Source organism: Phodopus roborovskii, unplaced genomic scaffold, assembly GCF_943737965.1.
Source record: "Phodopus roborovskii unplaced genomic scaffold, PHOROB, whole genome shotgun sequence".
Classification (NCBI taxonomy): domain Eukaryota; kingdom Metazoa; phylum Chordata; class Mammalia; order Rodentia; family Cricetidae; genus Phodopus; species Phodopus roborovskii.
The window spans coordinates 11754992-11771236 of NW_026126571.1; the positions used below are offsets into that span (position 1 = coordinate 11754992).

At 39.1% G+C, this 16245-nt stretch overlaps 1 protein-coding gene and 1 gene segment (V, D, J or C); one reads left to right on the forward strand and one right to left on the reverse strand.

Annotated features, from left to right (window-relative positions):
* Positions 1-16245, forward strand: part of LOC127235735 (ribose-5-phosphate isomerase) — an 877486-nt gene that overhangs the window by 411696 nt on the left and 449545 nt on the right. The window lies entirely within an intron of this gene.
* Positions 14486-14999, reverse strand: LOC127235857 (Ig kappa chain V-V region L6-like). The segment is given in 2 exon segments: positions 14486-14808; positions 14930-14999. Coding segments are annotated over 2 exon segments (378 nt in total).

Genomic DNA, 16245 nt, shown 5'->3' on the forward strand with positions numbered 1-16245 from the left:
TTTAGTACTTGCGGTTATAGTTGTCATAAGAGCACAAACTCTCCTCCTTCACTCTCTAAGTCTCACAACCCTATTATTGAAGTACAAGACTGCCATTCTCACAAATGGACAGAACATGCCTCCACATCAGGAGGACCCCAGAAATCCCTAGTCTTCCACGTTCTCCTTCAGCATCTTAGTTTCTTTCCTTACCATGAAGCCAGAGCACAAACAGTCCTAGGAGCTGAGCAGGGCACCTCATTCTGACAATGTACTATGAAGAGTATTGTGTAGTCAAGGCAGAAAGAAGGGCTAGCTTTTGTCCTGTACTCAGAAGGGGAGGTTCGCCCTAGGGAGCAATATGCAAATCCCCTGGTTGGTACAGCTGTGTGAGAAAACTAACAAGGGAGTGCAAAGCCCTCTCTTTGTATGAAGTGACCTAAAGTGGCTCCTATGCTTGTAGAAAAACAGATTCATACCCTACTGCCTGTAGGAGGGTGCAGGTAGCCACCACCATGAAAGCTTGGGTCTGTATAAATGGAGAGGAGACATACAGGGTCTATAAAGCCCAAATGTACAAAGATAGTGCCACAGAACCAAAGTAATCTTTTCAAAACACTTTGTATTTGCTAATGTTTCTCCACGATAGCATCTTCCTACCCAAGTGTAGCTGGTTGCATTTTTTGTTTGTTTTGCCAGAATTGAGAACCCAATAAAGATAACTGAAGAGGCAAGTAATCTTCATTTCTACAAGAGAAATGACTCTCCAATGGCCACTTCCCACAAGAGTGTTGATACATTAAAGATGGACTAGGAGGAGTGAAGTAATAAAAACACATATATATTTCCCAATACACAGTAATTACTTGGACAAATACTTGGTTAGATGAATTGAATTTAAATCACTTAGTTATAGGACTCAAATAGGCAGATATAACAAGCTCTGAGCTACTTTGGTGTGAGAAGATTTAAATACTATTTAAATACTATTTCATATTACAGCTCAAGCAATTAGTTTCCAAGACGTAAGTCCTGAGGCTTTAGCTGAAGAATTTTGTGTTCAAAACTATATAGAATTTCCTTCTAGAAATAATCTGTATAATTATCATTTTGTGTTTATTATATAAATAAATAATAGCATCTGTCTCTAAAGTGCTATTGAAAACATGTCTCATCACAAGATGGAAACCTGGGGGCATAGAAAGAGGACATATGGACCCGGCATTGGTGGCATACACCTTTAATCCCAGCACTTGGGAGGCAGAGGCAGGCAATTCTCTGTGAGTTTGAGGCCAGCCTGGTCTACAGAACTAGTTCCAGGACAGCCTCCAAACCAAAAAACAAAACAGAAAAGAAAAAAGAACGAGATCATATCACACATGAGACAGTGAGGTTTTACTTGATATTTTCAATCTGATCTGGAAGGATTTTTCCCCTTTGATAATTTCATATATATGTATTATTAAATATGATGATATTCATCCCCCATTTTCCCATCCATGTACTTTCCCAGCACCTTGCTCTCCAAAAAATATGACTTCTCTTTTTGTTTTGTGTCGTTTCTTGAATTATTAAAATCCCTAATGTCATGGGTATAGGCCCATATATTGACCATGAGAAACCTACCAGTGACTACATTCTAAAAACTAATAATTCTTCCTCCCCGAGCAGCTATCAACTGCCAATAACTTCTCAGAGAGCAATGGGGGTGTAGAGCACTTCATAAATCTATGCCTAAATTTCATTCCCTTGATCTAGTGGATGTTAGGACAGCAGTTACGACTTCACACTGTTGCTGTTGAGCTAAATGGTTGTGCTGATAAGTTGCTTTCTGAATGCTTACACTTATACCCACTGACATGGATTGTCTACAACCTTGGTTTGAGAAGCTTATTTCTACAAGATGCAAAGGGATGTAACTGTTCAATAAGAGACTGAGTGCAAGTCTCTAAATGTCACCTCTTTATCATCACCACTCCTCCATGCATTTACACATCAACAAGGGTAGGAAACATCTATTTTTATTGCAAATAGATTCTTCTCTCAGACTATACATTACAACACAATTTCCCCTATCTCAACACCCTCTCCCCTCCTCCTAACTTCTCCTCTACCCCATATTCACTCCCTCTCTGTTTCCTTTTCAGAAAAGAACAGACATCCCAGACACGTCATCCAAACAGGACAAAATAAGATATAATAAGACAAGGCAATACAGTAGAAGGAAAAGTATCTCAAGAGTAGGCAAAAGAGTCAGAGATACACTCACTCCCACTGTTAGGAGTCCCGCAAAAACCCCAAGCTAACAGCCATAACATACGCAGAAACCTGGTGCAAATCCACTGAATGCCCGGTGCTTGCTGCTTCAGTTTCTATGAACCAATGTGAGTCCTGCTTAGTTAATTCAGTGAGCCATATTATTCTCTTAGTATCCTCAATCCCCACTGACTCCTACAGTCTTCCTTCCCCATCTTCCATGGTTTCTGCAATCTCTGAAAGGAGAGACCTGATGGATACTCTCAATTTAGACTCTCTGCATATCTTAATGCCAAGATGTCTGCATTTCATTCAGCTCATGCCACATCTGTTTTTATAACTAAAAAATATGACAGAAGCTTTTTTTAATTTTATTTTTATTTTACTTATCGATCGCAGTTCCCTCTCCCTCCCTCTTTCCCTCTCACCCACCCTTTCATGCCCCCCGAACACCCTCCCCTCCCATCCCCCCAACTCCACTTGTAGGGTGATGCCCTCCAGGAGGGGTCGTCTAAAATCTGTCAAGTCATTTGAAGTAGGGACTAGGCCTTCTCTCCTGTCTCTAAGTTAAGGGAGTATCCTTCCATGGGGAATGTGCTCCCAAAGTCCTTTTGTGCACCAGGAATACATCCTGGTTCCTCTGTCTGAGGTCCCTTAGACTGCCCAGGCCTTCTAACTGAGACCCACGTTCAGGGGGTCTGAGTCAGCCCCATGCTGGATTCCCAGCTATCAGTCTGGGAGCCTGTTAGCTCCTCCTTGTTCAGGTCAGCTGTCTCTATGTGTTTCTGCAGCCTGGTCTTGTCCTCTCCCTCTGCATCTGGATTCCAGTTTGGCTCAGTGTTTAGTTGTGGGTGTCTGTTTCTGTTTCAATTAGCTACTATCCCTCTGCATCTGGATTCCAGTTTGGCTCAGTGTTTAGTTGTGGGTGTCTGTTTCTGTTTCAATTAGCTACTAGATAAGGGCTCTATGATGGTGGATAAATTGGTCGTCGATCTCATAAGGGAAGGGCATTTATGGTAGCCTTTCTGCTCTTGCTCAAATTGTTAGTTGGTATCAGTCTTGTAGGTCTCTGGACATTTCTCTAGGTTCAATTTTCTCTTCAAACCTATAATAACCCCCTCTTGTGCGCTCTCTCTCTCTCTCTCTCTCTCTCTCTCTCTCTCTCTCTCTCTCTCTCTCTCTGCTATCCTCTATTCCTCCCCTGACTCAGTCTTCCTCATTTCACGTGCTTTTCTCTCCTCCTTCACTTTTTCCTAATTCTCTCTCCATTCACTGACACCCCCCAATCCCCATATGCTCAGGAGATCTTGTCCCTTTCCACTTCTGTGAGGGACATTATATAATTGGGAAAGGCGTTTTAAAGAGAAATAAAAGTTTTGAATAAGGTAAAGATTTTCCTGTGCAATATATTCAATAATAAATGTTTCTCATGCAACAAAGGAAGAAGGAATATCTCCATTGTGGTGGGGATTCATGTAGTCTGTGGAGTAGTCCATCTTTAGGAGGCAATGAGAGGATTGATTTGGCCAGCCACCAGATATCAGTACCACTAATTAAAGCTAATATTTACTTAATCTGAAATCAAAAGGAAGAGTACACAGAATGTATGTGAAAAAATACATGAACATAATGAAGAGGTTTTAACTGTTATTCTGCTCCATCGGTCCTCAACATCCGAGTGAACAATCAGAATACTCTTCAAATGTTAGTTTTTTATCACGTGAAAGTATCCCATGGTAGAATAGAACCAGTGAGAGTTTTTAATATACAGGGTCATTAATATACAGGGTCATTAGTAAAAATGTATTGTAATGAAAATAATTGATTTTAACTTTTCAAGAATAAATATGGAGACTTCAGTAGGAGATGCTATTAACCCTGATTTAAATCTCTGTGCCTAGAAATCAGACACAGCACAGCACAAGAATTTTCATTATATGTGAACTAAAATATATGAAGGAAAGCCCTTCGTTTTTCTCTTAAAACCTTTTTAAAAGGTAATGATCCTGATATGTGGGAATTGTGAGATAAAGGGAAGATTTCAAAATTCAGGTTTACATCTCAGAGAGAGGGGGAAGGACACATTCTAACACCTTGCTGAGCAATGAAAGATGCTTGGTGTTAGGGGCAGTTTGTTCTATCACACTTCATGTGTAAATCTATACATAGGATGACAGAATTTTTTCAATTTTTAACCTCATTTCCACTCTCAAATCCTTGGTCACTCATTAGTGATCTCCTTCCTCAATTTTTGGATAAAAGTCTGTTATTGGGCAACTGATAATCCTTTCATTTTTGACCCAGGATTTCTCTAAATAGCCCTGGCCATCTTGAAACTTACTCTGTAGACCAGGCTGGCCTAAAATTAAGTAATTCACCTGCCTTTACCTCCCAAGTAATGGGATTAAAGGTATACACTATGACTGCCCAACTGAAGATTCTTAATGTCTGCCTCCTTAATCCTAAAGTCCTGTTCTACTCCCTAGACTTTGTACAGAGGAGTCTGGTTTTTCACAATTAGAACTTGCTAACACTAGAATGCCAGAAATGACTACAAAGCAAAAACAAAAAACAAAAGTCTCATGTGTCTTTGATAACTGTATGATTTCCCTGTGAAGTATTCTACCACAAAGACCTTTGAGAAAATTTCTAGATAATGGCTTCAGAAAGGAGACGATATATTAACCTGGAGAAGGAAGAAATAGATCTATCTCCAAGATGTATTTATTTACTTGGAAAAAGCACCATTGGTAAAGTTGCAACTGAAGTATGGAACAATCATTTGTGTTTCAGTTTTATATGTTTGTGTCAGAGGTGATCCAGACTCCCCCACATAGCTTGGGTCATGAGCACTCATGCATACACAACAATTAGAAGGACATGGCATTTTCCGGTCTTTATAATGGGTGGAGTTATCTCTTTAAAGTGTCATTGCAAGTTGTGAGAAATACTGAGGATTCTATGACAGAAGTGAAGTGCTCTGTCTTTAGAGCCCAGAACGTGCACACTGACTATGAAATCTGCCAAGAGTTCTTTACTACTGACCACAAGAGGATTTCAGAGAAAGACTGTACTTTTGGAGCCTGATAAAGATTCTGCTAGTAGAAGTATCAGCTTGTGACTTCACTAGTCTGAAGATGCTAGAAGCACTATCTCCTGGAGCCATAGGCAGAGAATAGAGGCAGGATCTACACAACTGCACTACTACAGGCTGAAAGCAAACATGAAACACAGGCAGAACATGATTATGGTGGAAGTCACTATTGTCAATCTATGGAAAAAATGCTTTATTTTCATTCTCACATGTTAACAGACTGATATTCAATATATAAGGAATTAAAAATCAATACCATAATGAAATACTATTTCACAGTAATCATTAAGTTGATAACAGAAAAAGTGGCAAACACTTACCTGTGGAGAAATCATAAATTGATGACTTATTAGTGGGCATGGAAATTAAGTAGAGCCCATAGAAAACATGAGACCTAATCAAAAGCTCAGAGATAAGTATACTCCTCGGCAAATCGATTTCACTCCAGGGTACATACATTCCAGGGAACTGAAGTCTGAAAGCAGTGTGGAAGTTTGTACTCATCCTTTTCACATCAGCATTATTCACAATAGGCAAAATGATGATAAAAAATTAAAATAAACAATACAATGAACTATAGTAAGGTCAGTATAAAGTCATAGCTTGATTAATAGTGACAATGAATTCTGTCTAATGCATCATGAGAAAATTTAGAAAGAACTAGATGAATTTTGATGCTCACCAAGCCTTTTCCTTGTGTAGTTTTCCATAGATTCTTACCCAATTTTTTAAAAATATGAACTATAATGCTAGAAACGTTACACACTAGATGCTCTTGGTGCTGCTGCCTCACAGATTATGCCATACTCCTCTGCAATGTCTCTCTCCTCTGGGTACAGCTAGGATGAATTAACAAGTTATGCAGTGTTCTTTCAAACAGTCAAATCCTCTGACTCTAACGGTCTCCTGGGAATGGAAGATACCTGATTTCAGACATGGAGTATAGACAGCACACTAAGTTGTTTTGAGGTGTAAGACATCCCTCTCCCTAAGAAACATTTAAAAGTGGATAAGTTATTTTGCCTGCAAGGAATGAAGGAGCTGCCTTTCTGCCTGCCTGCCTGCCTGCCTGCCTGCCTGCCTGCCTGCCTGCCTGCCTGCCTCTATCTATCTATCTATCTATCTATCTATCTATCTATCTATCTATCTATCTATCTCGGTATGCTGTCTGTGGTGTTAGCCTTAATGAATGCTCCATTTCTGCATCCTTTTCCCTCAAACTTCTCCTCTTCCTCCCTATAACCTAACACATGATAGATGGGATCTTTCTTGTTAAATGCTGGGTTAAATTAAGTCTTTCCTTCTTTAAGTTGCCTTTATCAGTTTCTTTTGTCACAGCGATGAGAGAGCATAGTTAATATGTATGTTAAATATATGCATGCTTAAAATGGTTCATGCTGTCAGGGCTCAGCTGATTGGTTTTCTTGAAGAAAACCATTCGAACCTCCAAACTCAAGATACAGAATACACAATCAGTCATAATAACTTTTCACTAAGGGGGGAATCTCACACACAACAAAGCATGCTTAGAGGAAGACCTTCTGTAAAGCAGAGAAAGGACTCAGGAATCTTGGTATCTCCTTGAGGGCTGTGGATTTTATGAAAGTTTGAGGGATCTTCCTCCCCTATTTATGGCTGTCCAGCTTTTACTAGGAGAAGAACCAATAGGCAGGCCCACAACTTTGAATGGCAGTCAGGTGGCTAACCCTTTCTCTAAGGAAACCTTTACTGGAAAAACAAGTGGTCATGGCACCCTCTGCTGGGAAGAAGGTCAAAGTGGTGACAAAATCAGCTCATTAATCAAACTTTCCTAAAAACAGTGTCCTTACACTTATTTCTATCCAGTGTTCACAATCCATTTCCATGGAACGTCTCAGGTCTACTAATAATACATCATCTCATCTCTCTTGTATTATTCTAATTTCTTCAGTGTTATGTGTAAAAAGACAAATGGACTCTGGAAGACAGAGGGTAAGCATCTACAACAGTGAAGAATGTACTTTTTACTTCTTTAATCCAACTGCAGACCTTTATAAGTATACTCAAGTGTCCAAGTATATGTACTTGGATGGTTCTTGTAAATGCGACACAAACATAGATATATCTGATACGATCATACTTTGTTTAAGGAATTACCTCCATCAGATTGTCCTGTGAGCAAGATTGTTCTTCATTAATATTTGATGTGGGAGGACTCAACCACTGTGGGCACTGTCACTCCTGGACAGGTGTTCTTACTTTAAGTTCCATTGTATCTGCTTCAGTTCCTGCCTCAAGGTTTCTGGATTGAGTTCTTGCCCTGACTTAACTCAATGATGGACTTCACATTGTAAGCTGAATAAGCCCTTTCCACTCAAAATTAATGGTCTGGGTTTTGTAACAATCTGGGTTTTGAAATGATGGAGCTGTGACCAGGGCAAATAGAGGGAGGCTTGAGTACACTTAGGGGTGAGGTGTGGACAGTAAGGGAGGGCGAGAGCTCCTTGTATTAGTCAATCCAGCCTCATTATTCTTATCCCAGAAATTTCACCAGTGCAGACTCTTCACTTTCATTAGTTGTAGCACCTGACTCATTAATCCCATATTTTCTGTGATATGTGAAGGAGTCTTAGGTAAGTGTAGAATCCTGAATACCCAATCCCCCTTTTCTTGGATCATTTGTTTCTCTTAAATATGCCCCTGACTGACAAATTTATGATAGTTTTGATCTAGAAAAATATTATCATTCTTTAGTTTAAAAAATTAGGATGGAAGTTCTCACAGAATGGCTGCATCTTTGTGACACAGAATTATTGCTGAAACTAACATCATCTGTGACAGATGATCTTTGGATATTTCAAATATCAATTGATTCTAAATAATTATTATTGATTGCACCAGAGATGAAAGAGGAAAAGATGTCTAATGCTCACCCTTAAAACATGAGTCCAAATAGCAAATTCCTCCCTCTGAATATTTGCAGGTAAAGCAAAGATGGAAAGAGATGCCTTAGATTCCTGCAGAGGCAGCACAGAAAAGTCTTGTATCAAAATGAAAAGGTTTGACTTATTATATAGCATTGCAGTGCATCTAAAGATAAGGTAGATCAGGTCTCCAGCTTTGTTGTTGCCTATTTGTTTTTTAATGCTCAAAATTATTTGGATATTCAAACTGTATTTATTTTGACTGCACATGATTTTAGATGGTTTAACAGCCTAATGTGCATGCTGCTCTTCAATGATCAGAGTGAACTGGATAGAAGGGAGCACATATATATTAACATACTTCCGATTTTCCATAATGAGGGTAAGGCCACCATTTTAGAAATTTTTAAAACATGTTGACTTTGTTGGACCTTAGTGAGTGTCTTAGTTGGGGTTTCTATTGCTGTATATAGAAACTCCATGATCATAGGAATTCTTATAAAGAAAAGCACTTACTGTGGTAGCTTGCTTATAGTTCAGAAATTTCAGTGCATTACCATCATGGTGAGAAGGAAGGCAGCATGAAGGCAGACATGGTGCTGGAACTGAGTCCTTACACCTTGATTCACGGGTAACAGGAACTGGTCTAACTCACTGGGCATGCTTGAACATATAAGACCTTAAAGCCACCTCCACAGTGACACACTTCCTCCAACAAGTCCACACCTCTTAATAGTGTCACTTCTTTAGTTACAGTAACTCAGGCATCATGATGGTGTCAGCAATAGGCATATGCTATAAAATCCATGGCACACAAAAGGCAGTGAGCTCAGGACTTAGTCAGGACAAGATACAGCTCCCAAGAATATAAGGATATTGCAACTAGATGCAGTCTTCTACATTTTACCAGCTCTCCATGATTCCTTCATATGATAAAGATGAATTCATTGATTAAGATAGGTTTCTTATGATCTAGCCATCTCCTCAGAGTAATTCTAGAAGGTATTCCCTGTTATGTTTTATCTTGCTCTGGTTTTGTGTAAATTTGCTCAATAAGATCCTTCCTAAAACTTGATGTCAACGAGAGGATTTTCAACATCCATCAGCATCAGTGGCAAAACTTATGAAGGGAGGATTGAGCGTCTCCTGTGATGTGCTTCATGAAGTCTGAAGCTTCAGCATCGTACTCCCTTGGACTTCCAAACTTGACCAAGGACCACATGATTAGACACTTTATTCCATCTGTTATGGTAGATGTACATTGAATGCTGCCAGAGGACCAGAGAAAAATGTGTTAATGTTCAGATACCTGGGAAATTTCTAGAAAAACCACTTCTGGACAACCAACCAGTCTAAGCACAGCCTCCCACTTCCACTTCCATGATTTATATTATGGTTTGTATCATTGTATGATGGCTACTATAATGCTATAGAAAACAATAATTTCTAACATCTTCAGGATCCAGTGTTCTGATGGTTAGAGCAAAAACTCTGCTATAACATTGGCCAGTGAAACTTTATGGGACACCAGTTGGCAAACTAGTTGCAAAATAGGTCAATGTTTCAGAAGCTTTTCCTGATTTCTGATGGTACCAATTTAGCTCATTGCAAGTGCTCTCACTTGCCAAGTAAGTGATGGTCACTCTGTCTCCTATAGATGCAGAAAAGGAAGACAGTTATTGAGTCATTTGAATATCACATCAAGTTCCTGACAGTAGAAAATTAAAACAAATATCACAATTAACAAAGTTATAATACGATTTTCTGATTAGAAGAGATTTGCTGACTACCCTTAAGTGAATAAATTCAACATTTTGTACAATTCACTTAAGAGTCAAAATAATCAAATTGCCAGCACATGTATACCTACATTCAGGGCCATCTCAGGTTCTGACTGGGACTGACTCCTGTAGGGACTGAACAGCCAGCTAAGATTCTGTAAATTGAAGGGTATGTGCTCCGAACACATGCAATTTCAGATGGGGATATAAACCATAAAAGTCAAGACTCAAAAGACCTAAATAAAAGTTCATTCATATAGGATGGGACTTAAAGTTGATATACACTTGAGGATTAGGATTTATTAATTCTTCAGGTTATATTTATCTGTTCATGATAATAAAAATTACTTTAAATGCTTCATCAAAATGATCACTTAAGTCTTCCCTAAATTTGTTTAATTTTAAACATTTGAAAACTGCTGTCTCTGCCTCAGGTCCCTGGAAGATAAATTCCCAGAAACTCTAACTCAGTGAATCCACCCAAAAAGTGTGCCCCCATGAACATCTACTTGTTATGATATGATTAACTGCTTTTTGGCGTCTGTAACTTGCTTATGTAACTATTCAAGAACAATATTAAGGTCACCTTGACTATATAATCTTGACAGAGAGATAATTGTTCTGTTAACATTAATCAACACATCCTTTAAGTATAATTGGATTGACTCTATGTTTTTCCATTCCCAGGGATCTCAAAGTCAATAAAACACTTTGCAATAGATAGATCATAACTATAAAGGTTTGGAGGGAAAAAAGGAAATGGAGAGAGACTATAATTAAAATAGAATTTCAAAAAGAAGTGTATCAACAACAAAAATTAAAGATAAAATGCAAGGTAAGAAGTCAATAACCTATGTGTGATTAAAGGTGTGCACCACCTGGTAAGCAGGCTTTTTTGGGGGGCCATTAACCACCTCCTAAATCATGACATAGATACTCCTTATGATTTGTGAATGCTCGGCCTCATCTAAACTCTCATTTTTAACTGTTTATCTCTATGTCATGCCTCTGGGCAAACCGTTTATATTTAATATAAGCCTCTGTGTGCTTACTTTGGATGAAACAGCTACAGGACCAGGCAGGACAGAAATTTCCCTCTACAAAATTCAGTCAAGAGTCCATGGCTATGAAAGTCATATGCTCTATGAAGTAACTTAAAACTGGTATTTTTCTGAATAGACATGGTGTTAAATTATTTTCTTAATTGTTGTTTACACCTGTGTTACATAAGGTTTCTTGTCCTTCCAGGTTCCACAGCCACTTCTTCAGCCCCAAATAAATGCACAGAAATTCTATATTAATTATAAAATTTTTGGTCAATGATTAGGACTTTTTATTGTCTAGCTCTGTCTTAATTATTAAAGTATCTTATTAATCTAAGTATTTTCACATGGTCCACACCTCCTACCTCTTTGAGATCTACATGGCAACTGTCTTTGTCGGGCTCTCCCTGCCTAATTTTCCCAGAATTCTACTTGTCCTTGTTCCCCTATCTTCCTGTCTCATTGGCCAGACAGTATTTTATTCATCAACCAATAAGAGAAATACATACACAGAAGGCCAGGTTTGCCAAGAAGAAAACAAAGTCCAAATTGTGTGTCTCCAGTACCCATTATACACTTGGGAATAGTTTGGTTCTGCCAGGAGAATTGTGTCTAATGTCTCCTTTACATAGATACAAACATAATAGTTAAGTGCAAACACAAGAGTAAAGGAAACATTTTATGCCTAGGAAATTGAATGTGGAATTTAGGGTGCCCTGTTATCACAGTGTTATTTAAAAAAAAAAAAAAAGCCTTGTCTTCTTGTCTTGGTTGTTTCTGTCAGCTTGATACTAAGGGCATATGGGAAAAGGGAACTTCAATTGAGAAAATACTTATATCTGATTGACCTCCGGACAAATCTGTAGTAGGAAGAGATAGCATTTAAGGTAGTCACTAATCTCATTATGGAAGAAGGACATTTAAGGTAGCCTCTCCACTATTGCTTAGATTCATAGCTGGGGTCATCCGTGTGGATCCCTGGAGATTTCCGTAGCGCCAGATTTCTCATTAAGCCCATAATGGCTCACTCTATTAAGGTATCTCTTTCGTTGCTCTCCTTCTCTGTTCTTCTCCCAACTCGACTTTCCTGATCCCTCATATTCTCCTCCTCCATCCTTTCTCCCCTCCTCTTTTTCTTCCCTCGCCCCCAACTTACACCTGTCAGAATAATTAAAATAAATAAATAAATAAATAAATAAAACACCAACAACAGACAGTTTATGGTGGAGAAAAGAGAACACTTCTCCAATGCTGCTGGAAATGCAAACTCATACAGCCACTTTGGAAATCAGTAGGTCAGTTTTTCAGGAAAATGGGAATCAGTCTACCTCAACATCCAGCAATTCAACTCTTAAGCATATACCTAAAGGGTGTACATTCATACCACAAGGGCTTCTGATCTACTATGTTCACTGCAGCATTATTTGTAATAGCCATAACCTGGAAGCAACCTAGATGCCCCTCAACCAAATAATGGATAGAGAAACTGTGATATGTTTACACAATAGAGTACCACTCAACAGAAAAAAAAACAAAAACAAAACAAACAAAAAACCAATGAAATCTTGAAATGCGAAAACAACAGGATAGAACTAGAAGAAACCATCCTGAGTAAGATAACCTAGACACAGAAAAACAAACATGGTATGTACTCTCTCATAAGTGGATATTAGACATAGAGCAAAAGATAACTAGCCTATAATCCACAACCCCAGAGAAGTTAGGAAACAAAGAGAAAACTAAGAGAGACATTCATGGACCCCGCAAAATGGAAAAGGACAAGATCTCCATTTTTTTATTTATTTTATATAACAAAGTCCAATTAAATGAAAACAAACATTTATACACAATATTTGGGAATTTGGGCGTTGTTCTTTCCAAACTACTTCCTGCTGGTAGGGGGCGCTGTTTTTGACCTCTTCATTTACTTCTATTTTTTTGGCTATTATGAAAAGTGAAAACTAAACAGAGGTGGAAAGGTACACACTAAGAGAAAGTAGATGTAGCAGGAATGCATTACAATGGCAAGAACTATGAAATAATTGTCGCTATTCTCTGCAACCCTGACTGATGTTCTCTAGGACATTCTTAAAGTAGCTGAAAAGGAGTGCTGGATCTCAAGCAACGGAAGTTAAACCCAGCTTTTATTCAACAGCACTGCGTGCTCTTCACTACTGGTCATTCCCCAGCCCCACAAACCACTTTGAAGTGTATGTTATTTCCAGATTTCACATAAACTCAATGTGATGCATGCAAAAAATATTCCTGACAGAGTTTCTAAAGTTGGTTAACTCAGTCCAGAATTTTCTCAAAAAAATCTAAAGAGAGCAAAAGTAAGTAAATGTAACGAACAGAAACGTGGTATTATATCTTGTGACTTGTTCTCTTTTGTATAGAAATCTTAGAAATTAAGTCTGTGTGTACTTTACTTACAAAGATATGCACCTATATAAATGAGATATCATAAAAAAAATCCCACAAGAACAAGTTCTTACACACACACAATTTCCTAAAGAGAAAAAAAAAAAAAAAAAAAGACTTAAAGACAGATCACAGCCGGTTGGTGATGCAGGCCTTTAATCCCAGCACTCGGTTGGCAGAGAAAGAAGGATCTGTGAGTCTGTGAGTTTGAGACCAGCCTGGTCTACAAGACCTAGTACCAGGACAGACTCCAAAGCCACAGAGAAACCCTGTCTCGAAAAAACAAAAACAAAAAAGATAGATCACTATGGTGTTGATGTTTTGTCTTCTTTCTAAACCTGTTCTATGGGATATCAATTCTTCAGTAATACCACTTCTGGAGTCATGTTGAAAACAGCCCTTTACAATTTCTCATAAACTACATTACATACATTTCACACAGTGGAATTGAAAGTCATGTGGGCGTGGCTCAATTTTGTTTGATACTTGTAAGCAGACCAGTAGACAGAGGAGCCAGAAGAATCCTGTGTTCGTGCTGCAAGGTCAAGGTACAACAGAAGATGATGGCTAGGCAGCGACCCCTTTCTCTGACACAGGTGCTCTAGCTTTTGTGAGAAAACCAGGAACCCTTTTCACCCACCGTCAGCTTCTTTCCCTGCCATTTAAATGCTGGTGCTTAGGAGCTATTTCACTGCTTGGAATGTGCACAGAAGCTTCTACTCTTCTGTATGAATTCCAGCTGGAGATACAGCTCAGACTCCTCACTGGAAATGACTGTGTTCTGTTAAGGCAGAAAACATATTGGTACTCTGTATTTCTGGAGATGCAGAGGGGGGAAGTAAGAAAGTTAAAGCACAGAGAGGACTGTTTACCCTCTTCTACTAAAACAAAGTCTCTCTGTGAGATTTGGTAAAAATCCTGTGACATCTGAGAAACAGTTCCAGTGAGTGACTCATGAGGAGGAGCAGCTGGGGTGGCCCAGCCTCTCACTTCCGCTTCCATGGAGGTTTATGTTATGACTTGTATCACTGTGAGAGGATACTCATCATACTGCTGACAGTAATAAATGCCAGCATCTTCAGCCTCCAGGCTGCTGATGGTGAGAGAATAATCTGTCCCAGACCCACTGCCACTGAACCGCGATGGGATCCCATCTGCCAACTTGTTTGTATAAAACATCAGGAGCTTAGGAGCTTTCCCTGGTTTCTGCTGATACCAACTTAAAGAATTACTAATGTCCTGACTGGCCTTACAAGTAATGGTGACTCTGTCTCCCAGAGAGGCAGACAGGGAGGCTGGAGACTGGGTCATCTGGATGTCACATGTGGCACCTAGGAATGGAGACATAATTAATATCCATAGTTAAGAATGATAAGAGAAGACCTCCTCCAAAATCGATCAACAGTAACCACTGTGTAACAGTGAAATTCCCATTTTAGTCCTTTGTTTTACCTGGAAACCAGAGCAACAAGAGTCCAAGGAGCCGAACAGGGGCCCTCATGTCCATGCTGAGTCCTGACTGCAATGAAAACTGCAGAGTGTGGCTGGTATATGAAGAAATCCTCAAGGCTGATCAGTGAGTACATGCAAATCACTGAGAACCCGTTAGCACTGGTCTCAGCGGCAAAGCCTACTTATCTCACTGACTGAGCACTAGCCCTGTGTCCCCAGATTCCTGAGGTTGGGCCACACATATGCCCACAGAGAATGCACTTATTTTCAAGTTTTAAAATTATAGGTGGTATTTTTGATGAAAATTTCTACTATACATAAGTTCTTTTTCGAAAATTATATTTCAAAGATATCTTAGTATTTATTTTTAGTAATAATTAATTAGTATTTAATATTAATACAGACAAATATTTGACTGTCAGGAAATATACAACAGAGGGTGGACTATAAATCTTTAACTCACTCAAGTAATTCCTATGGATAAAAAAAAAATACTGTGTCCTCCCTGTGAACTGTTGGTTTCTTTGTTTGGAGTGGTCATTTCTTCAAATTACAAGACTAATTTATCAGGACCAACCAGATTTTCCCCTCACTCCCCACCCCAAGCCTCTTCACCCCACCTCAGCTCTCCCCCAGGTCAATTTCCCCTCCATCTCCACTCAAAATGAGCAGACCTCCCAGAGACATCAACCTCATGCTGCATAACGTGCCACAATAAGACCAGGCACATACCATCACATCTACTCTGGCTGAGGCAACTCAGTAGGAGGAAAAACATCTCACAGGAAATCCAAGCTAGTCATACATAATATATATGTGGAGGACCTATGTCAGAACCATGCAGGTTCCCTGATCTCTGTGAGCACCCATGAGTACTGATCAGTTGATTCCAAGTTCTCATGGTATCTCTGAACACTTTTCTTCCTCTGATCCTTCCCGTCCCTGCTCCACAGGTCTACCAGAGCTTTGCAGAATGTTTGGCTTGGGACAATGCATCTGCTTAATTAGTTGCTGAATGAAGATTCTCTGGTCTCTTTGATGTTCTGTGAATTGAAATAGTGGCATAGATATTTTGCATAACCACAAAGTGATACGTGGGAAATTTTCCCTAAAATCTCAGTTAAAGGAGAATCAGCCGTCTGCTACATAGACTAACATGAGATGAGCTTTGATTTTGGCATGTGTTCCTGGACATGTATGAATAAATAATGAGTGTACTCAAAGGTTTTATGAAGGTACTCATATATTTCAATTGCTCAAAAAAGATACATGCACAGGCTGATAGTGGATAGAGGAAAGAACTAGAGAAAAAAATG